This window comes from Athene cunicularia (genome assembly GCF_003259725.1).
Source record: "Athene cunicularia isolate RWA chromosome 4 unlocalized genomic scaffold, athCun1 chr4_part2, whole genome shotgun sequence".
Lineage (NCBI taxonomy): Eukaryota > Metazoa > Chordata > Aves > Strigiformes > Strigidae > Athene > Athene cunicularia.
Genome location: NW_020799099.1, coordinates 9,843,515 through 9,867,138, shown reverse-complemented (window position 1 = coordinate 9,867,138; position 23,624 = coordinate 9,843,515). Strand labels below are relative to the sequence as shown.

At 44.5% G+C, this 23,624-nt stretch overlaps 1 protein-coding gene across 1 annotated transcript; it reads right to left on the bottom strand.

The window, feature by feature from the left end:
* Positions 1–16,238: 16,238 nt before the first annotated feature.
* AREG (amphiregulin) lies at positions 16,239–23,622 on the bottom strand (the record flags this gene model as incomplete). Its single annotated transcript, XM_026847912.1, has 5 exons — positions 16,239–17,415; positions 18,317–18,419; positions 20,177–20,335; positions 20,784–20,967; positions 23,514–23,622. Coding segments are annotated over 4 exons (540 nt in total), but the record flags the coding sequence as incomplete, so codon positions are not given.
* Positions 23,623–23,624: the final 2 nt, after the last annotated feature.

Genomic DNA, 23,624 nt, shown 5'->3' with positions numbered 1-23,624 from the left:
ATGTATGACGACTTGTGTGCAACTTGAGAGTTAGCCTTCAGAAGCAATGGGTACTCTGCATGCCTTGGCTAAGTTCCTGTAAGACCAAGGCCACCTCCTGTACACATGCCTGCATTAAAACAAGAACACACGGTCTGCCTGCTCCATCACCCGTGTTCAGAATGACCTGCACTTCACAACACTTTTCCATCATTTCTGAAAAATGTCCAGTTCTTCCCACACATGGAGAAAGGGGCTGGGTATTTCAGAGCTCATTCTTTGCTGAGCCCAAGCCATGATTATTAATTTGTCTTATTCTCCCAAGATCCACACAACCACCTTGATGGAAGAGCATGAGTCTTTCTACAGGATGGGCCCTGTCATTTATATCAAGAGATAATGTCTTGCACTTTCCTCATTCCTTTCTTCTGAGTAATGCCTTCTCCTGTAAATAGACCAGGGAGGGAGGGAAAAAAGGAAGCCAAGCAATTCCTTCACTGCCTCACAAAATGTTAATATTCCCAGAATATTCATTTAGAGCTAGCTTGAGCCAAATCAAATGGTTTTGCTTGACCAGGACCAAAGCCTTATTTCAGCCTTCAGCTGGGCTGTCACAGTGCCTTTTGCAGGACATTCAGACCACCTGTAGCTGTCTGGATGCAGCACTGTAAGAAACATGGCCCAGCTGCATAGCTCGTCCCTTAGAGCAGAGGAAGGTCAGGCAGCACCACAGCAACACTGCCACAGGCAGATTAGGCCAGCATTAACTAAATGTTTTGGCATCTCCAAGTGGAAGTTGCTGGTGCACAAAGCACCATTCCCCCTCCCATTTCTTAGAGTTTAAACCAGCACAAAAACACAACTTATGGGACCGAAATCATCTGTCCTCAGCACTAGAGCAGCCCTGCACTGACACTTGGGGTATCATTCCTGACTCTGCTCATCTCTTTAGTCTCCGCTTCTCCACTATCATATTCCTTTTCTGTGGGCTGACCTTACACTGCTTGTTATTGCTCCACCTCAGATGTACTTGCCAGGTGGCTTCACCAAGACCCTACCAACTCTATTCCTGCTTTCCCTGCTTTTCAGTGCCATCACACCCTGGCTCAGACTCTTGACATACTTCCTCCACACCCAGACTGACGGCAGTTCCTCACTGTCTCCTGCTGAAATCAAGAGCCCATTTGTATCCTGGTTCTGTCCTCTCATCAGAGCTTGCTCCTCTCACTCACCTCACTCCTGGAGTACACCTTATGAAAACCCCAGAGACTTGCACACAAACACAATCACAGGGGAAAAAAAGAACACATGAACATCAGGCTCCATACACTGCAAACTGCCCAGGCAAACCCAAACTGCTCCAACATGAGTGCAGTTATATACCTGTACTTTCCTGCCTCCACAACAGAGAAAAAGAACTGCATAAAACTTTGACAACACTTATTATTAAGAGCTTTGGCCTCTTCAGCCATTATGTTGCACATTTAGTTACTAAACGGTATCTGTTAAGCACTTACACTGGAGATGAGTAGAGCTGCCAGACCTTGGTGTCTCTTACAGTGGTGAAAAACTACTGAGTTTGCAAGAGGCAATGGGATCAGATCCACAGTTGCAGAGCCGTGTTTTCAAAAGTCTTCAGCATGGGCCCAACTCTGCCCTGTTGAGATCAGTGGGAAAACACCACAGTTAGTGACTTCAGGGTGTGCTCCAGGCTTCTGAAAATTAACCGTAGATTTCAGTATGATTTCTTCTGTCATCCATGAAACTTGGACCAAATAGTGTGGTTACACTGCACCTGTATTTTGTCTTAAAGGATCCCAAACTATTTATAGTCACTTGCATTTTACTTAGAGGTGTGTTTGGGTGGATAAGCAGCAAGGACAAAGCCATACACCTAGGTCACCTTAGTGTAAACAAAGGCATCTTCAAATCATGTGCAGAACTGAGTGAATGAGCAGTAGGTACCTGTGCATACATGTTTTGTGTTCTGTCCCCATTGAGCAGCCTGGAGAACTCTCACTTCACAGTGGATATTCCCCTGCATTCTCACCCAAATGAAAACACACCCGAAGACTAAACTCCAGGTCAAACAAAATGCTGTCTTCTACTCAGAACAAAACATTCTGTTTCTTTGAGTGATTTCTTGATTTTACAAGAAATTAAAAAAATACTTATTTGGTAACAATCAAATGATCATTTTTAGAATAAATAAACATTTTTTTGGATTGAAAAGTGTGAAATTAGACCTTTCTGCAATAGTTTTTTCTTCCTGGACTAGTTTCATGGATCTGCTAGACAGCCATTCTGATCAGAAGACAGAAAAGCAGTATGCTCCCCGAGATACCTCCTACCTGTAATCATGGTCAGAGATTAGCAGCTGGGCCCTTTACCAAGAAGCCTGTTTGCTGATCCTAGGGCAGAATTTCCCCTGCAGAGTCTCCCTGTGTGAGACTGTATGTTAATCAAAGGAGAGCACTTGAAGTATTAAACTGTGTTTCTTCACCTCTAAAACAAACACGCAAGCCTTCAGATCACACCCGTTGTTTCGCATACCTGAACCTTCTTACGTGAACTTCAGTTTCTCCTGCAGTTGCATGTGTTAACAGCAGGAAGGTCATTTGGGGTCCTGGCTGCTAACCTGTGTGCTGCACATCACACTGGCTTGTACGCAGTGTGGGGCTCACGGCAGGCAGGTAAGGAAAACCAACAAAGTCCAGAGCAAAGCATCTCTTTGTTGACACAACGGTTGCTGTTTTGCAAGCTCCTAATGAGAGCCCTCACACTGAGAAGTTCCCCCTGTCTAAGGGCAGAGGTCATTGAAAAAGAATGGCAATAACCATGTACAGTTTATGCGTGCAAGAACAAGCTCCTGATAACATGGTCTCAGTCAGGCTATGGTTCCTTACTGCCCAGCCAGAAGCTGGTAAGTGCCACGGCAGATTAAACTTTCTCATTTTGCTCTATGTCCCACCAATTAGAAAAGGTGAGAAGTCCCAAATGGTACCTCTAATGTTGTACAGCAAAGGAAAAACCAAACAAGAAGCTCCCAACCCATTCCCTCTTCATCACAGACTTTCCAGAGTGGTTCTCAAGCACCTCTTAGATCCCTCTACATTCAGCATCCGAACAACTGCTCTGAAAGCAAAATCCATTCTGAAAGGTGCCCTGGATCTCAGATATATTGCTGTATGACAGTGGAGAGAGAATTTTTGTTTTGTTATTTACACTAAAAGAGTATGAAGAACCAGAAGGGCTAAGTCAGCTGTATGTCTGTTAACTAAGGCAAAGTGACAGCCAGAGCAGCCACAGGTCAAATCTGCATGCAGGACACAGTAGGTTCCACAAATTGCCGGGGTTTCTCTAGTTTGTTATTTTTCTGCCAGGAAATGTTGTCCAGATAGAATGTGAGGCCTCTGGATATCTGCCCAGGATTTCTAGATGTCCTACAGATGAGTCAGGGCATTAGATCTCCAGAAATCACAGCCATGTCTGCAACACACATACAAACCACCAGCCAGACGATCCATTTCTGAGTCATGGTGAGAGACAGTATCTGTTTTATTTATTTGGCTCTCATTTGGGTGCTATGATCTTTAAAAAAGTCAGACTGCTCAGAGGACTGGCTAGACCCCAAAGATAGGAAAGAGAGGGTTTGCTCTTCCTGTGGGGCAGAAAGACTGTGCAGCTACCGCAGTCCAGAGCCACTGAGTTAGCAGAAAGCAAGCCCCTCCAAGGTGCATAGTGGGGAGGTGTTATTGCCAATAACAGCTCTTACTTTTCAATCTGCTCTTTGTACTTTTGGTTCTACTCAAGAAGTTAATTATTCTCATTTATGTTCTAATATAACAGGCTTTGGAGTTTTAAAGCCTTGTTGTGTTCTTTGGAGAGCTGGTGATACAGAAAAGGCCTAGGCAGAGCCACCTTAAAGCTCTGGATAATCTGGGATCCTGTCACAGTTGCAGAAAGTCTGTGTAAGCCTACACAGAGCATTTGGAGATGTCTCGCTTTTGCTGCACTGCAGAGACCCAGCATCCCAGAGGGACACAGAGGCTGTCACTTCCCATGATTGTATGGCGTGCTACAAACATGAGATGTCTCAAACCAGTGGCAATGCCAAGTATTTCGAAATCTCTGTTCCTCCTCTGAAGACGCATTTCAGGCAAATACGGGCTCCCAGACTTTGGACCCTCTGCTTCTGCACTGGGGAGACGATGGTGGGAGCCCGAACACAAGGCACAGGGGGGCAGCGGGGGGCAGCGGAGCTTGCTGGAGTTGGCTTTTAACAGCTGTGTTGAGAATGGCTTGGGATGGGAATGGCTGTTTGACCCAGCTACCTCTGGCACAGCCCTGACTAATGGCACAGTACTTCAGCAACCCATGTAGTGGCATTGCTTTCCACACAGACAGTATTTGCATAGTAATAACAATTCAACAGCCTCAGCTGTGGCTGTTGCTGGATCAATACAGGTAGCTGACCCTTTCCAGCCACCACCCACAGGAAATAGGGTATGTCACAGTCTTTCCAAAGCAAACCTCTCAGAGAAAGAAGGAAACTTTTGCAGCACTCAGTCTCTTTCCTGCCTTAAGTAAGCTGGGCCTTACAAAGACTGCAGCTGTTGTAACACAACGTGTGTTGGCAAATGTCCTGTTGCCCCCTCCAGAATTATCCAACCTGTAAAACACACTTGACACCCAAAGGACAATAAATTGCTTACAATGGTACAAGCATTGCAAATCAATCCATAGCAGCACTGGCCACTGTTCCTGTGTGACTTAGTTTTCCAAGTAGCTTGGGATGCAAAAGGAACTAGGCACTATCTTCCCTTCAATGCCAGCAACTCAACAGGCATGAGGCGACTGAATCCTCTGAAGTATCCAGCATGGAGTGCACTGGAAAATTTTATCACAGTGCTTCCTCTCCATATTTAATTCATGGATGGAAACAAAATATGGGATTACTGTCCTTCTTCCCCTTGGAGGCAAGCTAGATCCCACACAAGGACAGCAATCCATCTCTTTGCATAGGTCTGCTGCTTGATGTCTTGTCATGCCTCTATCTTTCCAGCTGGATGAAGAGGAGTCCCTGGCTGCACAGCACATTAGTGGGTGCTTGCAGAGAGCAGGGACCAAAAGCCCAGGATCCTGCCTCTAATGGTGCCTGAAAGGGAGTGGGACAGTGCAAGTACAGAGCATTGGGCCAAAGAGCCTACACTGTTGGGTTTCTGCCATCACGTGTCTCGGGGTCACCTTCAGAGGGAGGCTGTTACGTTTATCTTTGCAGTCAGCATCTTTCACTGGAGTTCTCCTTTCACTGGCTCTTTGATTTTAAAGCCATTTATATTCCAAGCCAATCCTTACTAAAAATAGGATTCCTTACTAAGAATGGCACTGGCATTACTCACTTTCTGCTATGTTCTCATCTCACTGTACGTTGCCACACCTCCAGCTGGAGGAGTGTGCTGCAGTAATCATCCACAACTATGTGCTTCTGTGAGCAGGTTTTGAACCTTTGCCATCCTTTGGAAGCTCCCACTGTTTTTTCTTTTATGTGCTAATACAGTTCAGTGGCTTATCTCCTTTCACATCCTTGGGGCACACCTCTTCGAAGACTGTATACTGACAACCCTACCAAGTGGGAAAACACACAGGAGATACAGCCGTCCCCCTGTCTCCCCCTTGCAATTCAGGCCAATCTGCAGTTCTCAGCTGAAAGGGATGCTGTTCTTACTTGCATTCAGGAAGAAACAATTTGCTCACCCTGGAAGCTACTGCATCCTTTGGCTTTGACTGTCAGCTGCTCCACTCAAACTGCTCATCAATTACTAGCAAGGAGGCTTTCGGGCTTTCCTAGTGGGAGGTACACTTTTCCAGCTCAGTTTCGCCAGATGCTAAGCATTTCTGCAGGGTATCACTCCTCCTCAACATGCATGGAAACTGAAGGGTGTGGGAGGTGGGACATACCGCTGGCCAGGTCTAGCTGCGTAGTTAAATGAAGCTCATACAGGGTTTTCTTTTCTTTTTCAGCATTCTTTTGAGTTTTGTACATCACTTTCAAGTGCAGGAACGTGTTTCCTCCTACTGTCCAAATCAGAGGTGCAGCCAGTGCCAGAGCTGACTGTCATTTATTTGCTCTGATAAGGGGTTAAATATGCACAGGTAAACCTGGGCGTATGTTCATAATGCAGGTGGCAGTGATACTTTAAAGGAGGCACCTTTCTTTGTTCCCTTAATGATTCATTCATTGGGAGTGTGGGAATTAACCTATATAAATTTTTGCTACTAAGTAGATACACCTAGATCCTGAAATAGTGGATGGGTGAGAACCAGTTACAGAGACTCTACACATTGTCCTGGTAGCATAGAAAGAAACAAACCCACAGCAGTAGGCTGGGAATAAATGACTGCATGGCATTTCTCACGGCAAATTCTCTTTACCTCCTGTTTTCCGGTGACTCACCAAAAATCCTACAGGGTTACCTCTGAGAAAGGCCTCACTTGACTGAGACCTTCAACAGGGCCCTCTCATCTGGGGGCTAAACTCTGACAGCTGGAACTGTGCATGGGTGTAACTGATATGGTTTAGACTCAGCAGTGAGCACAGGAGCCACACTCTGGTTGCAGCAGCACTGGGAGGCAGGTGTGAGATTGCATCAGGAAGCCAATATGAAAAGGGAGGCTGGCTTTCCCAAGCCTGGCTTGGTGCCCCCTTTGTAAGCCATAGCTTACACCTCATCAGCTGGGAGGTGGAGAAGAAACAGATTTGTATTTAGGGCACCTCACTAACAGAGAATTTGTCTCCCTTCTGCCTAACTAGAGGAGGAAACAAACCCTTCTGGGAGGCTGCAGAGTGGGCTGAAATCTCCAGACTAACTCTTGTACTCCTAGTATGTTCTGATTTTCTTGGAACAACCTTTAAGCTCAATGGACAAGAGTCGATCAGTCTAAGATTCTTTATAGAGGACAGATCAATTCTGGTTTATCCCCTGGAAGTTATAAATTCCATTTGCATCTGAGGGACTGTGTGGGATGATGGAAGCATGAGGCAATGGTCAGTGCTCTGCTGCTGGTTTCCTGCAGCTTCGAAAGAAGGTCACATAGTGCTATTGTTGCCAGTGGGATGAGATCTTGGTTGCTTAATCTCTTCAAGGTAGGCTTCATAGGGTGAAATAACATCCCAGACACAGCAAAACCTGCCTGCAATTTGCCAGCACCTCCAGCCAACCTCCCCCTCACAGCAATAGCCAAGAGCACACCACTTTGGACAAAACATGGGGAACAGCTTAGAGAGCACAAGCCTGAAGAAGACTGCAAAGAGGCCCAGGAGAGGCATCACCATCCTACTGCAGTTGGGCCAGGACATCAGAGCAGTGCTATTACGCTAATGGAACCCTTAATGGTCACAAGTGAATCAGAGAAGTTAGAAATGCATGCACAGAGCTGAGACTTGGGCAAGATCCTGCAACTGTCAGGTCTTTGTCCATGCCAGAGATAAACTCCCCACTTAGCTGTGCTGATTCTCTGAGAAGTCACAGTACATTTCACAGGTCTGACAAAGGATGGTGAGAAAAGGATGCTTAAAGTTGTGAAGCACCACCAATCTCAGCTTCCTAAGGAAGGGAAAGCAGAGGGTTGGGGTTCCTAGGGAAACACACTGGAACTCACAGCTCAGGGCACACACACGCTATTCACATACACAGTAGTACCACACTGACTGCAGAAGAGAGACTACAAGGAGGAACAAGAGGTACCAGGAGGCTATATTTGAGGCAGGATGAACCCTTCCTGGCAGAGCAGCACAGAGAAAAAAAAATACCTCCAGTGGCTCTCATCTGCCCAGTTTTCTGTCACTGTGCTCAGTGGCCACATCAGCCAGGCCTCTGAGCTGCAATTAGCCATGTGAGCCACAGCAGTGTATCTGTGGGCTGTGAGTGAGTGTCCTCTGGGAGGCCAGGCAGCCAGGCCACGGCAGAAGGTGTGTGAGCATAGCAACCCAATGCAAAGCACTCTGTTGTGTGGCATATCCTGTTGCTCCCCAAGACATGTACAAGGTCACTGGCTTAGCCATGCTCGTGGGTGATACCATCTATTTAATCAGTGTTCTCTCTGCTACAAAGTCATCCCAGATGCTTTTCATTGGCGACAGCTTTTTCAAGAGTCTCTGGCAAGGTAAGGGGGTGAAGAAACAATTGTCGGGTTTCTTTCTGCATAGGTCATGGCATTAGCAAACTGCCTCTCCCCAACACCTGCTTCCTCCTCTCCTGGTAACTGTAAGCCTCCCTACATTTCACTTTGGGAACTACTGCATAGGAATATTTCATAAACAGGCCTGAGGGTTTGTCTGCTGCCTGTCCTACTTCCTTCAGAGCACCCGAGATCAGCTGGGCTGGAATGTCTGCCCATAACACACTCTCATGCTGACTGGATGGGTGATGGAAACTTACCTGCTGAGGTTCAAGATGGCTTCTCACTCATGGTCTCGGGCTCCCACCTTAAGCCACATTACAGCTGGCAGATGGGCCTCACAGCTTGTGACATTGACTCTAAAAATCAGGAGAGGAAATAAAGTAAGTCTTGCTATTTTCAGAAGTCTTTAGGGTAACATTTAGGTCATACACTGAACTTCAACCTTTCTGGTTCTAGGGGTCATAAATGTCCTTGCCCAAAACGTGAAAATTTAGGCTCTCAGGCCATGCCTCCACGTCAGGAGCCAGTCCTTTATGCAATACACCACTAAGCATCTCCAGAGACTGGGGCCCTGAAGGGACTGCCTTGTCTAGTCCTCCACAGTACCAGGCAATTGTGGATATTTAGAGCTGATGTACGTGCGAACAAATACACATACAAAATACTTTAAGCTCCTCCAAAGTTTCAAACTCAAACACAGTTAATGTAAAAGACCAAAAACTACAACTGTTTCCTCCTTGAAGCACCATTGCTGATGGAAAGGTTCACAGTGAAGTCACGAGCACTGATTACCCTGCACAAAGCAGTTGGTCTGAGATATCCTTTCTGAAAGGCTAGAATGCTTTCCATAAAGTTATCTGTATCATCAGCTGTTAATCAGCACAGACCAATTGATTTCATCTTCCACTAAACAAGGGCCTGGCTCATCCTTGTTTTGGTAGATGTTCATCTGTGATAGTTCTGTAGCTGTGATGGTGAAAGGTAGTACAGCTTGGTAGCATCTTTGGTGCTGTTTCACTTATCATTTCACTCTGTCACTGGGCTTGGAGCCCAGGGAAGGGTTAATCCCTTCCCTGCTTTTGCCAGATAACAGCTGTTCTACTTTCAGGATCCCTGGATCACCCAGGTTTTGGTGAGGTAAGTGGATGTCCTCGCAGGAGCTCCTGTGGGAGGAGCTTTGGGAAAACCAGTCTGGACTGGTCCTGCCAGCCCCGGGAGCATTCCTGCTCCCATGCTGATGCAACTGGATCCAATCTCCTGGCAGAGCAGCTGGCTGCTTTCCAAAGGGCTCCCTCCAGACTGGCTCACACACTGAGCCCAGACCAGGGATAGCTGTGATGAAATTTAAGCAAGGGGACAAAAGGCTTTTGGCCTTCATTAAAGCTGGGAACACTTGATGAAGATAATACTTGTTATTAATTGGCTCCTCCCAAAAAAACACAAGCTGCCTTGTTTTGTTGTGAGTTTAACATTCTGTGGAGCATCTCCTTAGCACCAGCGAGACCATGGATGTTGAATCACAGTGTTGAACTGTAGCGCAATCACTTGGGATGTATGAGTGGGATTCATTTAGAGACTGTTGTGCAACATTGCTGTGAGACGGTAAGGCACAGAGATATTTCAGTGGCAACACTCACCCTACTCCCACTTGGGATTCAGTGTGAAAACAGCTTTATGTGACAGGCTCTGCAGCAGAGCATGGACATAAATGCATCCTGGAGATGAAATAGCTTAACAGTGAGCGTGGCTTAAATACACTCCAGAACGAGGTAAAACCAGGACCAGGGTTGTAACAGAGAGAAAGATGCAAATTCAAACCATGTGTTTAAACTATATTCCAGATGCACCAGGAAGGCTTCAGTTACCTATGTATGCCTTCTGAATGAAAGCAGCTATTAGCACAAGCCAAGATAATCTCAACAAAGAGAGTTATGAAATGCTTTAATCATCTTAAAGCAGATTTTTTCAGACTCCTGCAAAAGGATGAGATCTTCTGAACACTGCTGTTTTCCTTGAGCTCCCGCTAAATCAGTGACAAAACTCATACTGAAGCCACTTGGACGGAGATTAGACAGCACTGATGGCTAACGTGTTCCCCACCATCACCGTTCACCACTCCTTCTCAACTTTTCTTGCAATATTTTTGCTAACAGACATACTTTGTTGAGTCTTGCACTGCTTGCTCATTAGCAGTGCAGTAAGTGATTTCTTATGTAAATTGTGCCAGCCCACAGAAAAACCAGTTCAATTCCAGTCTGTTTTTTTTTTTTTTTTTTTTTTTTTTTTTTTAATAGAAAACCAAGGACCAGCCATGAAAGCAGTCATTGCTTACCTTCTGCTGAAAGCAGAATTACCTTCATATCTGCAGAGAGAATCCTTCAAATACAAAATTCCCCATGCTACCTATTTGCAAGTGCTGTCACCAAGCCTGTATGTACAACAGCAGTTTCTGTTCACCCAATCAGAGATTTCAAACTGATGAGCATTTTTGTCTGTGGACCTCATGTCTTCTTTCAAATCTGATCTTTAGCTTTTAAAGGCATGGCTATGCAGCTAATAGCAACATATATTTTATATGTGGTGACTGACAAACTTAAAGACCATAAATGTGACCCAAGAAAAATAATGTGCAGCCATACTAAGGGGATCCTTTTCTTCTTATTGCTGCTGCTAATACAAGCTCCTCAAAGGCCTGAAAAAGCTTTCTGTTTTTATCCACATCAGAGTGTGCATCACTGCATCAGTATCCTGTCCAGCCTCTCCCCCACCACAGACAGGTAAGAGGCGCTTACTGCTGAGCCTACTAAGGCACTGGAATGTCTGCACTATGGTACACACTAAGGAAGCACAGGGGCCATTCCTTAATATGCCTTACTATTCCTTGCTTTGCCTTTCCTTAAATTTTGTAGAAGTATTAGGTATTGGTTGAACTTAGCACTTTAAGAGTTCCTTCACAGGTGACAGCAGAGGTCATGGGAATTATCCTACATGAGTCTTTAAACTGAAAGGGAAGTTACAGTTTCTCCATGGCAGGGGTATTTGTTGGGGAGCTATAATGTAAAATCCTGTACTTATTCTGGCCCATTTTGCTCTACTCTGCTAACTCCATCCTTCCACCTCACTCACCCTTCCATCTGACATCCCAACTACTGCTGTCTTTTCCAGGCAATATCCTAGCACTTGTGTAGAACATCTAAACAGGATTAAGATACACACCTACTGTTCATGTTCTTGAAAAGCTTTCATTATTAATGCAAGGGACTAGGACCTGACAGGACACTTGTTGCCCTAAACCCTGGTTTGGTTTTGCTCTCTTCTGCTCCACCCAAGAGGTGTCTGCCTTTCATCCCTGACAGTAATCATCTCCAGGCATAGGACAGGAAAGCGACTTTTAACTGGAAGGAGCCAGATTCACAGGAGGCAGATACAGTATGAAAGCAATGCAGACAGATGTCAACAGGAGCCACACTGATTCTGTGCCCATGGTAGTTACATTTCAAAGTTTCATTTGCAACTTTTTCTATCTGCATTTTTTGTGTGCACCTTTAAAAATTTCTGAACATAAATCACCCTGCTTAGAAATGTGAGGGCAAAGGATGCAAGAGAATGGGAAGTCCTGTGCCTAGAGCTTGCGACAGCTACTGGGTTCAGCTCTTGTTTGACCACCAACAATTCACCTAACCATCCCAACAGTGAAATAAGCAGTGAAATGCAGAGCTGACATCACATCATACAATCTAGATTATTTCTGAGGTGCCCAAACCCTACACTGACAGAAACTCTCAATGCTCTGATAGAGACATCTTAAAATATATTCATCACTTTAGATACCTCAAAGTTACTTCTGTATCCACCGTTTCTTAACTAGTCACCTGTAGTGCTGAAGATATTTCATTTCCTAGGCAAAAATAACTTAAATGATGCTAAAACATGTAGTTCCTTATCTTCTGGATACTAGGTTTCAAGCACCACCCATGAACTAATTCAGTCTGCAAGTGTCTGCTGTCTGATACCCAAATACAAATTCATTGCCAGCTGTGTAAGGAAAATAACACTCAAAGGAGGAAGATATTTTCCAAAGTCTGGACCAAAGTGTGCATGGCACTGGAAAAGAGGCTATGCCATCTAAGTTAAGACATATTAGACCAGACTCTCTGACTAGTTTTGCTTTTTGTCCTGAAATTCAAAGAGAATAGGCTGCATTATTTCAGACAAAAAACGTTGAGCCGAGAAGTGGCTTTTCTCTGAATTCTATGAAAAAAGATATGTCTTTCTGACACAATAAGCATATGAATGTTTAGTTGTTCTCCAGAAAACCTGCTACTCTCCTTACTAGGAAAATGTTTTCTTAAAGCATTTCTTTACCTTGGACTTAATATGTCCCACCTCACAGGTCTCCTTTGGTTGAAAAAGGCACAAATCCTGCTTCCTTGGCTTTGGGCCTAGATCCACAGTAAGCAAACAATAGCCGATTCCCTCCGACATTCGCAGGCGTAGTTGCCTCAACCAAGCAAACTCACGAGTCATAGGCAAAGCCAGACCTGCAGTGAACGAGGATTACTCGCTCAAGGAAGGTGTAACCAGCAGAGGAACGATAGGTATGTACAGCTTTGTTCACAAAATGAGAAGGAATCAAGGTTTGCTTATTAAAGGCTGTCTGACCCTTCTGTCATGAGAACAGATTCCAACACCGACACCGGCAACTGGCCCATACTCCTCGAGCACACTCCATCACTGCATTCAGCTGTCACTGAGAACGTGATGCCATCGCTTCCTATCAAAGATAATGCCTCAAGAGCCAAGCGACTGCATGATTATTCACTGAAGTGAGACATACTGTTAGTGCATCAAGAAAACTTCTTCCAAAAGAGGCAAGCAATTTTCCCAGTTAACAACCTTGCTTTCAGATCTGTTTGCTCAGGTAGTTTCCTGAAGTATTTGTAGTGCTAACAGGCTAGTTAAGTATATTGATATTAAAAAACACCCACAGTTATTTTAAGAACTAAAAACTTTATACCAGTCACTGGAAATGGCATCAAACAACTCAAAGGCAGATTTAGGGACACCACTGCACAACATTTATTTGCAGCCAGTAAAAACACCTTCATAGATGTCCGTGTATATCTGGATTTACTAAGGAAAAGAAAACATCTTAAACTCGTATCTTTTCACTGCCACAGAGAAGTGGCCTTCCTGTAATACCCAGCAGGCCAAGATTCAAAGTAACATCTGCTACTGCTCTGAGAGAACAGGGGCATACTGGGAGGAGGGCAGGAGGGGGAAAGCCAAGTCCAGAAGTAGACAGGAAGCTACTTTGGTCATAGACAACTGCAAACACTCAAAAGCTCCATAAATATACAACAGAGAAAAACACCATCAGGAGTTGGCATTTTTTTCTACAAAATGCAGTAATCATAGAGAAAAAAAACATTCGGGGAAAAGGAAGGAATTGTACAAGCAGATATGACCCTCATATTAACAGAATTCCTGGACACTGATCTGGCTATCAAAAATACCTTGCAAAATCAGCCATGTATGCAGAAAATCATGCAAGAACAACAGGCTACTCTTCCAGGTCTCAGCTGAGGCAGCTGTAGGTGACAAGGATGCAGAAACTCTCCTGTCAAAGAAACATTGCCACTGGAAGCTCAAGAAAAATCTGAAGGGACAACTTACTAATAAGATGTGGGACCAGAAATCCAGGCATGCTTAGTGGAACTAAGGGAACTCCACAGTGAGGGGAGCAGGTTAAAAACCAGATGATGTCTATATCCTGAAAAGCAGATCTGGCTGTGCAGGATCAACAATAAAAAATATCTTTGGCCTTGCCCCGCAGCAGATCAGATTTGCTTGTCGCACGAGTGTAGCACCCTTGAACAGCAAGAGACTTGCAGACATACAGTTCCACCCATCAGTTATGGTTTGTTTTTTTTTTTTAAGCAACAAACCCACTGAAGGACAATGTAGGTCTTGATGGTGCTTGTGCACCAAATTTACATTAGGAAGCTAGTAGCAAGCTGTTATTAACCAGGGCCACAGCTCAAGTATAAAAAAATATTACTGATTGCTAGAAGTTATAATCAATTAAGAACTTAATTAAGGGAATAATTTTTTTTTTTAAATGTGAAGCTGTGTATCAGTTCTGAATTTACAATTATGTATGTCATTCCTGCACTAAATTTCTCAAAAATTAATTCCCTCAGCAAACACAGAAAACATTTTACAGTGCTCAGCAAGCCACCACAGGGAACACAGGAAGGGCCCTGCCTAGCACAAGACAGCAATCATCTCTTGGGCACAGAAAAGCTCTGCTAGCAAGCACTATAGCAATGCTGGATTGACTAACTCAGCAGAAGTCCTCTCTACAAGGGAGGTGCTGGCTGCCCTACCTCTCAGAAAACCTGGCTATAACCTAAATCCTGAGAGGATCAAGTCTTCTATGAAGCCTGACCTTGGCTGTTTCCAAACTTTCAGCTAAGGAGACTCAGCAATGATTTTCCTTTCTGATTACTGATACAAGTTCAAGTCCAAGCCAGGACAATGCCAGATGACACAAACTTTCAGGAGTCCAACCTCCCAGAAATAGCTCAGTTAGGCCTCTCCAGTTCCTAACCGCTTTTTGGAAAATACCCTCCAGTCCACGCAGTAATCAGAGTACAAGAAATACACAACAGATGGAAGTTACAAGTTACACTCATAGCTTCACTCCTGCTAGGCTTTCAGGCTGGGAAGTAAGAGGGAAAACAGCTCAGTTTTCTATGCTAGCATTGGTTTAGCATATCAAGTAAAACACCTGGAATTAGTTCCATAAAGAAGACTAGAGATAGAAGAGTTTCTGGAAGAGGAGTCTCATGGCTTTCAAAGAGGAGTTGTAGCTCATTCCCAGTCTCATTAAGCTACAGCTCAGTTACCACTGAGATTGAACTTGTTTACTCCAAAGCAAAAAGCTTGGCATGGCTGACAGAAACAGTTTTTTGTGCCAGAGCTCTAATAGCAAATGTCTGTGGAAAAGCCGCTTGGAGAAGTGCTGTTTACTTTGGTAACGAAACAAGTTCCCTGGAATGAAGGCTTGCAATCTTCCCATGAGATGTTGCAATACATTTACCTGTACCTCAGCTACCTACTCTCCAGGCTGCTCTCAGGGTCTGGTAACCGCTTGGCTAACTCAGGAGACCAAGGTAAATTCATCTCAGCTACTTTGGACAGGATTACACTCTGCTTCTATATTGGATACACAGCTCACATCCTAATTAAAAGTGGTGGTTGGATTTTTTTTTTCTGCTTCAAGCTAAGCCACAGCCAGCAACACCTCTGGAAGATACTTTTGAGAAAAGGGCCTCAAAACAAGGTGTTCTCATTCATCTTAACTGTGGCTTTAAAGCCCAACTCACCCCTTTGACACTTGTATTTTCAGCCAACTCTGAACTTAGACCCCAGCTCACTGCTAGAAGTGTTTAAAGGGAATGTGGAATGCCAGCACACAGTTGATCTATTAAGTACCTGGGGATGAAAAAACATTCAGGGTATACTGTGGAGGCCAAGGCTCCCCCTTCTGTTTAGGGAGTCACTGGCCTCAGGCTATTCTGCTTTTCCTCATTTAAGACCAAGTTTCAAGCCACTGTTCAATTTCTCTGACCACATGGAAATGAAAGGCTCTCTCCTCTTCAATACTCCCAGGTCTTGAGTCTCATACAAACAGGTACTCCTTTCCTTCCAACAAGGTGGTTCACTTAACCCCTCCCTAATCCAGGAACTAGGATTCCTTTGTAGTTGAATTAAATGTACTTCCTATTGAAACAGGTACTTGCATTTGCACATTTTGTTTACAAACAACATGCACTCCTGTGAGAGCACCAAGCTCAGACTTCACACATGGCTGTAGTTCCTTCACAGCCACACTTTGTGCTCTTCAGTGTTGAAATTCCTGCTTTGAGGAGAAACCAAGTTCTAATTTCAAGTGTTTACATGTACTCCCAAGAGCAAGAAAAAAATCTTACCACGATTAGATTATGTAAAAAGTTTAATTATAAAATAAATAAGTTTGTTATGGAAACATTAAATAATAAATACAGTAATAAATATTTACACATTTACAGATAGGACTTGACAATTAATGGTGTTTCTCTGCTACCAGAAGAATTCTGCTCTGTTTATACAGAACACATTCAGTCTTTCAAGAAGAAACTGAACTCAAATAATACTCTGTGCTCAAGACTGCATGGACAGTTCAAGAAACCAAGGACACTTGGGTCAGAAAAGTTTGAGGTAAGTTGAGTTCTTCACACCAGAAAGTAGAGCACAAGAGACCACTGCTTGCAGAGTGTCAGTGCATGAAATTCTTCAAAAGAACAGGTTCTTGGTCAAGTTCAACTCACTAGATCTGATGTGAAGCATTTTATATTTTAAGTGCTGCTTAAAGCAGCATTGAGTACCTGGGTAACAGAAGTAGCTCTGTATTTATAACAGATGGGTCCAGGCTTATCAGCTTGTTTGATCATGGATCTTTTCCTTCAGATACAGAGCTTCAGATCTTGCATTTATTGTCTCAGCATCCTGAGAAGCCTAATTTTGATTCAGGCTAGCACACACACCAATGGATATCTCCACTCACACGAGTCCTACTGAGTTCAGAGGGATTACTTCCCACAGACAGTAACAGAACCCAGGTGTGGCTGACAAAGATATGTCACCAACACCCTGCAAGTCAGAACTAGAGATGAAGTTCTTTGAAGCTGATATCAACAGGGAGCACAGTGACAGCAGAATTAGGTTTTCCATCCACTGAGGTCTAGGGATAGAAGCCATCCAGAACTCTTCTTTTTGCTTTGGCAGAGAGAAGGAAATTTTCTCCCCTCCACCTATTCCTGAAAGCTGCAACAAGCTCTCTCCCTTAGAGTCAGAGCAGCCAAAGGAGACTTGCTAACAGGAAGAAAGTCCATCCACACAACAGCAGAGACTGGAGCTCCAGGACTGATAGAGGGCTCAGTAACAATAGTCTCTAGCAGGTCTTGATAGCAGGTCCTCTACCCCATAGTGGCAGCTCCTGCCACATCGCTGTGCCAAGATGTAGTGGTAACTGTCCTCCCCAGCAAGCAATTCAGCAGCAAGTGGCATGTTGACATCTCCTTGCAGCAGCCTCTGTCTTGATGAATCGGGGCTTAGTGGCAACAGCTCCAGCCCACAGTGTCCAGATGGATGTGTCAGGCAGCCAGAGGTACCCTGCAGCTTAGCAGTGGCCACATCAGAATTGTTCTGTAAGGGGCAGACCAGGCATGTTAATCACCACCCATGACATAAGCACATTGTGCTAGAACCATGTCAAACCTACATACAAAGCAGGTGGGTCAAGGATGTGCACACACCTGAAGACATTCTGCTAGATACTCTTCAGCTTCAAATAAGCTTTGAGCGAAACACTCCAACTGTCACTGGACAAAGCTGGACAAAGCCTGTAGCTGCCATGTGGCAAAGCAAAACTGAGTTCTGCCAGACTTCTCAGGACTATCCTTTATAGTTTCCTCCTTCAGCTTGTAGTATAACTCCTATTTTTGAGTCTGTCATCAGGTATACTTTAGCTCAGAAAGGACCAACTTGCCTGCTCATTAAAATACACTCAATTTCTCCCAGGAATGGTCCATCTAGGCCATGGAGCTTTAGCACTCACTTGCTGTGACAGTATGACACTTGACTGAGAGGCTATCTGCAGTGCTTTGAATTGGCAGCTTTTTCTTGGCCTACAGCCTTTAAGCACCAGAAACTTCCTGATGCCTTGCAGATAAGACATGAAAATGATCAGGTGATGATTCACTTGGCTGCTGCACCATCTTCCATGATGGAACTTCACCATGGTTTCTTGAACCAAACCTGCCTCTGCCCAGGTATTAGAGATTTTTCCTTCATAAGTCCACTTATCTCAGTACATCTTCCTATCTTCACTTTTTAAGACAGCAGCCAGAAAGTTAACAGAGCTGTTGAAGAACTTGCACAACTTGGGTGGTTTAGGGAAGTCAGAAAAACAAGCCAGTCATTCACATGTAACCTATGTGTTTCAAGGCCCTTCAAGTGTTAAATGCATGCAAAACATGCATGTAATTCTCATATGGGTAATTTCAGCCTGGAAGGACTGAAAGGCTTTTCAAATCAGCTCTCATACCTGCTTTCTCCTCATTTACACACCAACATGGCCATTTCTATTTTCTTGTCGAAGTTTTTTCCTTTCTTCTTTCTCTTCATACTGAGGACACTTTTTCCTGACCCTGTGAAATTACAGCATGTTAGAGGTCATTTTGAACCCTGGCATACATCCTGTTGTTACTAGCCCCCACAGCCTCTGCAGCATTTAGGCTTATGTCCTTTGAATCCTCAAGCAGCTCCTCAGAACCAGGAAGTTTCAAGCAAGACAGTTTTTAAACATTCAACATCAAGCAGTATCTGATGATAAAAATCAAGGAGTCCCCAAGTTAGGCACTGCCAGTTTTCCCTCACAGAGCCAGGGCTTCTTGGTTTAAAGCCAATTAGGTAGCAAGATGAAGAAGGTTTCTTGCTGGAACAGAGCAAAGCAGCAGAAGACTTTGAGGGACGGATTTCCTGATGGCTTTAGCAAACAGCTGCAGAGACCAGATTGCCTTCCTCCTCCCCACAGCAGAGCCCTGTGGACTTCAAGTGTATCAAGATCCTGTCTCCTTGATGTGTCCCTTAAACACATCATAAACAAGTTGCTAACCAATTTTATCCCAATTTCTCCAGTCTTTTCTAGTGACTGTTCCAAACATAGCATCAAGCTTCTCTGGTTGAAGGTATAGATTAATGAACCATATGCTTCAAGCTTGTGAGGGTTCAGACCACAAAACAAATGCAATCCTATTCCATGGCTCACTCCAGAAACTAATGATGATCATTTGCTCTTACAGCACTGACTATCTCTCCTAGTAGCAAGGAATGAGGCAGTGTTCAAAGAAGTGTTCATCCCAGCATTCCTCAAGTTCAGATCTAAGTATGAAGCAACAGTGAAATGACAAACGCACACCTTGTTTCCTGAATTGCAGGAAAGGGTACAGCACGTACCCAATTCAGTTGATTTGCTTCATCAAGATCTAAAATTAGTCTGAGCTTTTGCATTTCACCTACAACATCCCAAGTGCTACTGTGGTGGAGCTGCAGTGTCAGAACTGGAGGACTGCTCCAACACTAATGCTGGAGACAGGCTTCCCACACTGACTATCTAACCTCAGCATACATTCCTAGTGAACACACCAGTAAGAAGCAAAGGCACAGGTAGGCACATGCTGCTCACATACTGCTTTTTAACAGGTATAAAGAAGAGTTTGATATATGGCCTGAAACAGGTACCCAGAAAAGCTCTTTTAATTCATTCACAGCAGGATCCCAGATTCTGATTACCCACCACACTGAACTGGCAGCAGTTGGTTAGGTTGGAATGGCTGTTCCCTCCATCTGAACAGCACGTATAGTATTTGGGACTGACAGCATCTGCTTCCCCATTTGCTTCCCCCTCAGTGTAAGTATTTAAGTTCAGCAACCTCCATTAATAAACAGACAGCTGGAACACCATTTCCTTCCCTCCAGCTGTGTACCCAACTGTTGGATAACCACCATGCACAAGGCTGTTACATTACTGCTTGCAGGCTTCTCCAGAAGGATTAGGGAAGGCACTGCCATGTCAGCATTAATGCGCCTCCTCCCCTTCCTGCTGATGTTCTGCAGCACTGTAACTATCCTGGTTGCAGCAAGAGCAGAAAGGCTCTTGTTTGAAAGTAAGGGTCACAGTTGCCCACAGCCAATAGCGAGAGAGGATAAGTGAACACTGAGTCACCTGTGACCTTCTCAGACCTTGCTTCTACCCTCAAGTCACATCCAAGCTGGGATAAGAACTCAACCCTTTTGAATGCCTTCCACACAGGTAATTCAGCTCAGCCAGGCACATTTCAAGCCTACTGGACACAATCCCTGTTCACACCTAGGCTAGACAGACACCAAAGTGTGTAATACTTACTGCACTATCACAATGATAACTACAGTAATGAAGCTGATGCTTGAGAGCAGGACAGCTACCACTACCAACACAGTCTTCGAGTAGTCTGCCACATCATTCTTCCTTTGAGTCTTCATGAACTGTTCACCACAGCGCTCACCAAAAAAATCCTGATGACACCTGCAAGTAAACATTAACATAAGTTCTTATCAGTTCCAGTGTTGTCTGGAGCCAAGGACACCCACACACATTCAAACCTGACTTAGACATCTTCAGAGTTTCCCATGAATCTCAAGATGTTCACTTTAGAGCATGTTCATGAAATGCAGTCACTGGTCTAACATAAGGTTTGTCAGCATTTCAACAAGTCGAGATTAGTTTGGGCGTGATGTTCCAGAATGACACGCCTTTTCATTCTTTTGGTTTGAGTTTATGACCAACTGATGAGTTCAGTGGCTTGTTATGTATCTCAGATTCCATCATCACTTAATTTACATGGCAGAAAGATTCTCAGTCAAAATACGGCAGGTGATGGCTCTGTGCCAAGTTGACACTGATTTTTCCTCTGAGCCCTCATATGCCACCAGCTCATGCCCATCACACCTAACTCAAGGTACAAGTAACTTACTTGCAGGTCACCATCTGGAGATGCTCTAGGTATATGCATTCACCATGGATGCAAAAGTTTTTGTATTCCATTTCACAGGGAGTCCCTTTCTTTTTGTTTTTCCCTTTGTTTTTCTTCCTCCTTGATTTGCTGGCATTCTTCTCACCCCCCCTCTTTGCTGGCTTGGGTTTAACCACAGGTTCAACTGAAAAAAGGATGAGATGACTCAGTCTAGCAATGCTAAAAAGCTAGATTCTGTGAAAACTGAATTACAGAATTTGGTGAGGGGTAACGGGATGGTCACTGCAGGAGAACCTGTGACCAGGATGCAAGTAAGCATGCAGCCGGGCATTTCACATCCAGTACAAAAGCAGCAAGCCTCAAAGCTCCTTAAGCGCAACTCTGCCACCATTAAGTCCTGTGCAGTGCAGATCAAAAGCAGTATGAGCAGATGAGCTGAGAATGCCATCAGAGATGAAGAGCAGCAACGCTGAAGGACAGCAGCATTTCACAACCTAAGATATTCAAGTGAAACTGCACAGGTTCAAGCAAAGACCTGTAAAGAATACGGAGTTCACACTGAGCCAAGGCATCCACTAGTTTTATATCAGCTCAGATACAAGGCTAACAGCCTTCATCGCTCTAAACTCTCCATTTGCATCAGTGATGAAAGGCATTATAACTCACTAGATAGTCCTGGGCACTTAACAGAGGCAAGACAGCTTGCTATCCCAGTTAGCATACTTGTTTCTCCCAAATAACCTGCAATGCTGTCTTCAGCATAAGATAGCTCATTTCCAGTTCTCCTACTTCGAGAGAGATGCCGGGTGCACTGGAGGAGCAAAGGCAGGATAGTCCACAAGACTCAGGTTAATTGTTCTGCCGCTTACTGTTGCCCCTCATTACCTCAATTAAGACAAACCTGTAGAAGAGTGTGGTTTAAACCGCTGGTGACTTAGTAGCCTTTGGACTTATGCAAGGGCAATCATCTTCCTTTCGTTGAAGAGAAAAGCTAAAGCCAGTTACTCTGCAGCTCCTCCATGAAGCAGTCAAAGCTCAATAGCATTGTTTTAGATCAAGTTGGTAAAACACTGGTTCTCTGAAAAAGTCATCCCTTCACTGCTAGCCATAAAGTAACTCTCAGTGCAACACTCTGCTATTCAGGAGTTAACCAGTTGAGTATGAAGAAGTCTTAAGGACAAGTCTTACTTACAACACTCGAATTTTGCTATTGTGCTCTGCAAACCTAATGCAAATCATTTTTAGAGTATTAATATTTTACCCAGAGCACTACGCATACAGGCAATCACCACAATAGGATGCAGCTGGATCCGACTAATGCATAACCCTGTATTTCTAGTGACAAAAAGAAAGCCAGCACAAAGAAACAAGGTGTAGTTCACCGTTGTCTAGACAGCTGATCATTTTAACTTCTAGAGCAACAAGCCTGGCTTGAAGTTACTTAAAAGCAAAAATGCCTTCAGCAACCAGAAGTCTGATTCAAATAGTATAAGCTATATTAATATGTAAATGAGGAACCCTGTTCCTGCAGCAAGGTTTCCTGTCCCTAGAAGCGTGAGCTTAAGCAGCTGAGGCCCCTGTTCTGTCCAGTTCAACTTGATATTTAGGTTAACACTTTCATAATTGAGGCTGTTTCCATTCTTCCTTCTTCAAGGCTCAGCTTGTCAGTCTGATCTCTGTGTCCCTGTCTGCAAGCTGCACAGCCAGGAAAGCGATCCGCAGTTGAATCATAACAGCTTGAAGGCTCCACAGATAAATCTCACGCCAAGCAGAAGAGCTGGTCTGCAAACCAACCACCTTTGGTAACAATTCTGGTTTCTGTGCAGTTATACAACACTCAAACCACCAAGCCAGTAGTTTTACAGGCTGAACTGCTCAATAACTCTGACATTCCTGTTTCCCCTGAAGGTGTTCAACTCATGAAAAACTTCAGCAAGGGTCCACAAATTCCCTAGACTGAGCATCTGGAGCATGGCCCCCTTCACTTAAAATGTCCTTTAGTCTTATTCAAGTCTCAAGGTGTTTCCACACAAAAAATAGTAGCCAGATCCATCCTAGAGGGCAACAATACCACTAAATGTTAGTAGGTTCAAATCACTTGTATGTACCTGGCTTGTCTCACAATCACACTTAGGTCAGAACCAACAAAATCCTCACATCCCCACAGTCAGTATAGTCATATTTGATCTCCTCACAGCTTAACACGCACATAAATTCACACAATAGCTATTGACAGTTCGTCAATATTGCCCGAAAGACACTTAAGCTTTCCTGCAGCCACTTCAGGGGTTGAAGCGTTTGCTTTCCCAGGAAATTTTAATCAACCCAAATAAGCAATCATGAGAAAACAGCCTGAAAATCCTTGAAGCAAGAGAGACAAGCTGATGCGAAACCCATCTTTAGGGCCAAACAGCACCTATAAACCTCGCTGAAGCTTCCATGCTAAGTAGATGGTAGCTACCCCATCACAGCCCGCCTGTCAGGTTTATCAGGAGAACAGTACAGCAGGTAATCAGCTAGCCTGCAGCTCCCGCACACCCTAGTCGCACTCACGCTAAGTTTTCATCCCCGACAGCCTATTTTTAATGCAACAGCTTCAAGCAGAAGCGCGCTTTTGCACCGTACTCCACCACCAAAGCGCAGCAGCCTTACAAGAGGTAAATCGGAAAGCAATGGGTGCTCAGAAGCGGAGAGCCCCCAGGCCCGGCACTGCCGCGCCCCCCGACTCACCCCGGATCAAGTCATCCACGATGTACTGGTGGACGGGCAGCGCCTCCTCGTACTCCTCATCCTCCTCGTAGTCGGGACCCGACACGGCCTCGGGCTCCCGCTGGCCGGGGC